The 7514-nt window shown below is 33.9% G+C and overlaps 1 protein-coding gene across 1 annotated transcript; it reads right to left on the bottom strand.

Annotated features, from left to right (window-relative positions):
- Nucleotides 1–3275: 3275 nt before the first annotated feature.
- LOC141590435 (protein FAR1-RELATED SEQUENCE 5-like) lies at nucleotides 3276–6150 on the bottom strand. The gene is made up of 3 exons (XM_074411029.1): nucleotides 6144–6150; nucleotides 3409–5085; nucleotides 3276–3352 (listed from the first exon to the last, which is right to left on the bottom strand). Exons 1-3 carry the CDS (start codon nucleotides 6148–6150, stop codon nucleotides 3276–3278), a joined length of 1761 nt encoding a protein of 586 aa, XP_074267130.1.
- Between the last annotated feature and the right edge of the window lie 1364 nt (nucleotides 6151–7514).

Below are 7514 nucleotides of genomic sequence, written 5' to 3'. Positions count from 1 at the left end.
ATTGAAAACTATTATGATATCCTCAACTATTTTAAATGATGTCCATCATTTATTTAGTAGCATATGGAAAGAATATTTCAACTAATGCTCATCCACTACAATTGCTTGTAGTGAATGTGTTTCTTGTCTACGGCGAAGAAGCAAAACTCCTCGAGAGAAGATATACTATCAATACAATACACCGTGAATGTCACGAGCAAAATGATTGAATGTTGGGCACACCTACTGAATGACATTGAGTACAAGGACCACAGCACAACAACTTTACTGTTTTTTGGACTTCGTCACATGGTATGCAATATTATTTACAAGTAGTTTAGATATTTGATTTTAAAATATTGTAAATTTAATATTATTACAATGAATATGTGTTGTTATTGATTAACAACTATTTTGCAAAAGGAGGATCTTTGTTCACGCATTATATCAACAAGGAGGTGATGAAAGTCAGGATGAAACTCATAAAATGAGGATTTTTGAAGCTTGGGATACTTTTATTACCGCAAACAACTGCAGACATGCAACTTGACAGCTGAGATTGTTTTCGTGCCAATGCTATTTGAAGACCATTACTTTTGTGTTTGTATAAACTTTAACAAAGAAAAGGTTGAAGTCCTAGACAATACATCCTATGATAAATGGGAAGATACAAGTGTTTACAAACTGGCAGATGTTGTGGTAAGTTGAATGCTTTAGTTGATAATGGAAATCTGAGAAATTGTTGGATAATATATGTGGGTTTAATCCGATGGTTGTCTTGAAATGTGTCAGGCTGCATGCATGAGTGACTATCTGGAAGCAAAGAAAAGGCCGAAAGCTGAAGAAATAATAGGATTTAACATTGTTAACGTAAGCTTCAAATGGCAAAAACCGGAACTAAAGAACAATGAATCCGGCACTTTTCTAATGCTGCACATGATAAGGTATGAGGGAGAAGTATTTGAAGCAGATCTTGATGGAAAGGTTGGCCGCAGATACTATTGGGCACAAATGGCAGCAGCATTACTCTTGGCTGACATAAATGGAATTAGGGATCAACTCATTCAAAGAGTAGCAGAGTTCACAGCAATAAAGGAAGAAGTCTGGCCTGAACTGAAACTGAAAAGAGATGCATCAATGAACAAAAAACCTGTAAAAGGAGGCAAGGCTGAAGATGTGCAAAAGCCGGTGAATACTGAAATGCCTGTTCTTCGTAGTTCGCCTAAAAGGTAAATTAAAGAAAATTTAAAAATGGCTAATCGGATATAATAATGTCATTACTTTGTAAAGATATTCGTTGCTGTTTTATTTGAATATGGAGATATTTTAATCAGTGCACATATTTGGGATTGCAGTGGTACTGTCAATGGGCAAAACACAAGTGGTGGTCAGAGGATCAAAACAGTTGCACAATATTCAAGAACAAGAGGTCGAGGTAGAGGTCGAGGACGAGGCACCAATGTAGGAAAATAGAAAGTGTGTAATCTGACTTAGGAATGAATGCATTGACAGATTGATTTGTAATAGGTAGACAAAAATGGTACAATCTAGATCGTTTGATAAGGTTTTGTAATGAAGATATATCAAATTAGTGTTAATGTGCTATTTTAAAAGGGTTCATGCAGCTATTTGTTGAGCAATCAAGTTATCTTACAGGTGTGATATTGGAATGAATGCATTGTGAGATTGTATTTTGTAATTCTTGGTATTTAAACTTTAAATCGAACAGTAGGTGAAATTGGTACTTTTACAGCATTCAAAATGACTGAGAAATAGTCACCCTTGACTGAGAAATCTCTTTTTAGAAACCGTGATATTATGTAGAAGAACATCTGATATTGTATTGAATAAGTTGAAATTTTGTATAACATGATGCGTCTAATTATGTGGTATTGTATTGAATACCTTTTCTCGTAAACCTCCTTATTAGAAACCGTGATATTGTAATGAAAACAAATTGATATTGTATTGAATAAGTTGAAATATTGTATCACATGACACGTCTAATTATGTGGTATTGTATTGAATACGTTGTGATATTGTAAAGAATACTGTATGATATTAAGAAAAGTATGATATTGTATTCCCTAACTTGTGATATTGTATGGACGTAAAATGTCAGGATAATAATTATTCACACTTGTGATATTTATTTTAGACATGTATGATATTGTATTCGATATCATGTGATATTGTACAAACTGCGAGGATAATAATTATTCCCCAAAAAGTAAAATTTTGAATTGAATATTGTGCGGTATTGTATTGAACAGACTGTGATATTGTAAAGAATAATGAAATTATTGTCAGACGTGTTGTGTTTATTTGATCCAAGTGTGATATTGTATTCGGTATATTGTGATATCACATTATACTCAAATGCAATATCATAGTTCTAACTATGAAATATCACAATATGTCCACCACAGTCATTTTAATCTGCAAGTTCAGAACATGGACATTGAAACATCAGACTTCTGATAATACATTTTGGAATCTTTATTTAAGAAATACCACACACCTGACAATGCAATATCACGACATGTACGGTAAAATATCAGATATCTGATAATACTGTTTCAAAGCACTATGGAAGAAAATAGCACCTGTCTTACTATGAAATATCGATGTCTAACAATGAAATATCACACTTATATCACTAAGTAAATCCTAACGTATGGAGTGTAATTGCTATAATAGTAATGAAACTATGACATGTATATCCTATATATATTGAGCTTCTTCAACAAAAAATCCTCCAACTATATATATTGAGCTTCATCAACAAAGAATCCTCCAACCAAGAGACGACGACACAAAAAATGTTTTGGATGGCCTTGATGAACATGAATCAGTATACAAGTCAATCATCATCTGAACTCCCCTGAAAAATGCAAAATAGAACAAGTAGTTGTCAGCAAATGAACAAGCACAGTTGATACAGTTTTTGGAAATAAGATCATAAACAGGACAGGGAGTAGTCGTCAGCGCTCAATATCAAAAGTATACAATTCCAAAAATAAAACTCATAAACAGAAATCGTATGGCATCTTACTGACAGAATTAATGTAAATAGAATATATTTATTTAGGTAGCATACCTGATTCTCGATGTCAGGAACAAAAGGATGAGGGCAGTTACGCTTATCATGGTTAGCCAATTGTTTGCAATTTTTGCAAAGCCTTTTTGGCTTCTCTGCTTTGGCAATGCATTGTTGCTTTGTCGATATCATTCTCTTCCCACTACCCTTGTTCTTTGCCCGACGAGGCGGTAGAATCCTCACCTCAGTTGAGGAACTACATCCAAGAAGCATTTCCAACTCCTGCTCTTTTGTCATTGATTGTGCTTGTGGATTGAGTTTGATCCGAAATTGCTTCAATGTGTCAGCAAGGTCAGTGATCTGATTGTTAGGCATAGTTCTCAGCAAACTGATAGTTGAGTAGAACTCTGACCATAATTTGCACATCTCCAGCTTCCTTACATCAGTGGCATCAAAGTCGTCAAGTAACTCACCATGTGAACCATATAGAGGGATTTTTTGTGCATTCTTTGTCCAGCGCATAAGTATGTACTTATCAGGCAAAGTCCTAACTTGTTTCCCAGAGAAAACCCAAATAATGTGTCTGCAAATAATACCCTTCCTATTAAACAACTTACAAGAACATTCTGCATCAGTGCTTGTGGAATTGAACACTACTTGATAACGCTTCTGCATTCTAGCGTCAGTAACAACAACGACCTCTGTACCGTCAACAGGTGGTGTGAAGCCACCAACACTAAGAGAACACATGGAGGCAGCAGCCTCTTGTTGAAAATCTTTGAAAATAGCATGGGTATAAACCTTGGACGCATGAGCTTCCAAGTGGAGAGACGTAGCTAATTGGGGCAAAGTATAATCACTGTCTCGATCATGTTGCTTTTGAGTATGGCGTTGTTGATCCATGGCGCTTTGAAAACGCATCCAAAACTCAACAAGTGTACCATGTATATTTTCAAAACGCTTGAAAAAGCTATTCTGGCTCTCCGATCGTTGAGTTGTTCGGAGAAGACATCCCATAGGAATATCACGATAATAAGCCGGGATCCATCTCCTTCTTTTTTTGTACATGTATGACAACCATGAATTTGCTTGCAAGTTATGTTCAGCAATTAAGTCAGACCACTTTTGTTCAAATTCTGCAGGTTCCAAGTCAGAGTCCCAAACAACAGAATTCAAACGACTCACAAAATCAGTCTCCTTGGATATTGTAATTCCAATCTTGTCAGGGACCTTTTGCATAATATGCCACATGCAATATCTATGCTTAGCCTTCTTGAAAACTTTGGGTACAGCCTTCTTTATTCCTGGGCATTGGTCAGTGATTATACATTGCGGCTCGCGCTGACCCATAGCGTCTAAGAACTTCTCAAAAACCCACTTAAATGAATCGTCATCCTCATGAAACAACAATGCAGCAGCAAAAGTCACAGACCTTTTGTGGTGGTCCACCCCAGTAAAAGGAGTGAAAATCATAGAATATTTATTTGTACCGTAAGTTGGATCAAAACTGACCAAATCACCAAAGGAAGAGTAATTTCGACGTGCCTGTGCATCACACCAAAACACACGAACCAAACATTTGAAAGAATCTACTTCATAAGCAAAGTAGAACCCTGGATTGGTTTGACGGAGGTTCTCGAAATTATCGATAAACAATTGAGCATCTTTATCTCCTATGAAACACTTGATATCCCTTCCAAAGTTCTTAAAATCAATCAATTGAGCACCAACATTCTCATAACCATCTGCATGTTCCTTAGAATATCTATATGCCGATGTAGGACCTAAATTAACTTTTGAATGATCAATAATTGCCTTCTTATGAAAAAGATGAAGGTGTCTCTTTTTTCTTTGAAATTCTTGATTTGTGAGCGAACAAAGTCGATGATTATGCCATTCACGAAACTGAGTTACAACATAAACATCCTTGATAAGGCGAAATTCAATCATAGCATCACAACCAATCCTAGTTAGTTTATTGTTCTTAATATCAAACGGCTTTATAAGTGGCTGCTCCACTACACTATCATGAACAATAGCTTTCCTTTTCTTACCATCTCTAAACCCTTCACGATTACAGACAACAAGTTTATAAAAGATGGCACCATCAGCATTTTTTTTTTGAGAGGACTTCCTAGGTTCAAAACCACATGCTTTCGCATAGACATTATAAAAGCGATAGCGTCTTCCAATTTTGCAAAAACTCGACCAAGTTGAGGTTTATACTTGAATTGCAACATTTCTTGACCACAATTCAGTACCACCAGGTGTGGATTCCAAAAACAGTTGATGTTCATGAAAAGAAACAGGAGGTTGTTCAATGCGGGGAGTAGAAGTAATCTCAGCAAAATGATTATCGATGAGACGTAGGTGGGGGAGGACTTTCAATGCGTGGAATAGAAGTAATTTGAGACACACTAGTATCGTGAGAGATGAATCCAGAAGAAGGTACACAACTATCAAAGATCTCGAAAAAAGAATGCAATATAAGAAGCAATTCAAAACATAACAGGTAATAAGCAAACAGTAGGGGGGACTAAATTTCGTATTGTAATAGTTGTGATATTGTATTGAATCTGGTGTGATATTATATTGAACAACTGTTATTATTGTAATATTGTGAAAGCAGATTCAAGGTCTGCAAACGAAGATAGTTCGATAATGCATTACAACAGCCGAAAACAGATGTAAAGTAAACAATAAGTTACAATGACGGCAAAATCAAGAGAAAAGGGAAAAGATAGGTAGCAAAAACAATATCAAACTTGAAATTTCATTCAGTACACCAATAAAACCGTAAGAAAAGTAAAAATATAGACAAATTCAGAAGAACGAATTAACAACACTAGCAAATCCAAATATATGTAGGAAAAACAACAAGTAAAATAGAAATAAAGCTGCATATGAGGAAATTAAACATAAAATCGAACACAAAAGCAGGAAGAAGAAGAGAAATTCAAATATCTGTAACAAAAACAACAATTACATAAAAATAAAGCTGAAAATTGTAAATCTAAACATGAATTCATAATAAAAGTAGCGAATATGTTGAAAAAACAACAATAACAACAAAATAAAGCTGGAAATTAACAAATTAAGGAAAATCAGAAGCAGAAAGATGTACCTGACATAGCGAAGCAACGAATGTCGAAAGAAAGAAGAAATATTAATCAACGATAACAGCAGAAAGAAAGAAGAAATAGTAATCAATGAATCGCGGAAGAAATAAGCAGCAGAAAGAAGGAATCCATGGATGTCGAGGAAGATGAATTTAGAGAGAGAAAGAAATTAATGATTTAAATTAGGCAACTGGTAAAACTGACGAAAATTAGGGAAGCAGGGGGTATATATACAAAGAAACGAAATTACCAAACTACCCTTAATTCTATATGTTAAATATAAGACGTAGGATCTATTACTTTAGATGGCTTAGATTGATCCTCAATCCCTAAATATATGAGTTATACTCATATGATCCTAATTCTATATATATATATATATATATATATATATATATATATATATATATATATATATATATAGAGAGAGAGAGAGAGAGAGAGAGAGAGAAAGGCGGGATCTCGTGAGTTGGGTTCTAACGGTGAGTTGTGAGTTTGGAAAATCTCAACCACTAGATCAAAAGAAATCAAAGGCTGAGATTAAATGATAAATTAGGAAAAAAAAGGAAAATTCGAAAAATACAAAAGCAGCTGAAACATGAAACGGAAACTTCCATTCAAATGATATTTCTCTCTCTCTCTACATCTCTCTTCAAATCAGAAACTAAGAAACACAAAAAGAAAACGCCGGCAGTCAAATTCTGACCAAAAAACTAATACGATTACACAAATCAAGCTGCAAACGAATTACAGGTAATGTATTTTCGAAATTAATGACGAATTCGTTGTTTTTTATTGTATTGAATCCTTGATTCACATGCATGTTTTCTGATTAAAACATATTAATGTAAAATTCGTGAAATTCGTTGATTTTAATTGAATTAAATAGTTGATTTTACTATTTTCAGGTATAAAAGATGGACAACGATATTAATAACAATTCTAGCGAAGAAATCAACTCCACAGTAAATATGGAAACAGGTAATAACGATTCTTATCTGTTTCTCATCTGTTGTTTATAATACTGTTATTGATTCTTCTCTCTTTATCAGCAGTTATTTATAATACTGTTATTGATTTTTATCTGTTTCTCAGCTGTTATTCTGATATTACTGTATTGTCTGGCTTGTATTAGAGTAGAAAAATAGTACCGTTATTCTGATATTAATATACTATTATTGTAACAGTATAGTAACATGATTATATTATTGTACTGTTATTGTGATATTATTGTAATATTATTGTGATATTATTGTGCAGTAGCATGAAAATATATGGCTTATAAAAGAGTAGCATAAAAAATTCAATATTATCTGTATTATAATAAAGTAGAATCAGAGTACTGTTATTCTAATATTATTGTACTATTATTGTAA

Source organism: Silene latifolia, chromosome 7 (assembly GCF_048544455.1).
Source record: "Silene latifolia isolate original U9 population chromosome 7, ASM4854445v1, whole genome shotgun sequence".
Taxonomy (NCBI): domain Eukaryota; kingdom Viridiplantae; phylum Streptophyta; class Magnoliopsida; order Caryophyllales; family Caryophyllaceae; genus Silene; species Silene latifolia.
Note: the sequence above shows the minus strand (reverse complement) of the source record. Positions and strands in the feature narration are given on the sequence as shown.

Coding starts and splice junctions, on each gene's coding strand:
- LOC141590435 (XM_074411029.1), bottom strand. Junction 3,353..3,408: donor AGAGTTCTACTCAACTATCA/GTTTGCTGAGAA, acceptor GACACATTGAAG/CAATTTCGGATCAAACTCAA.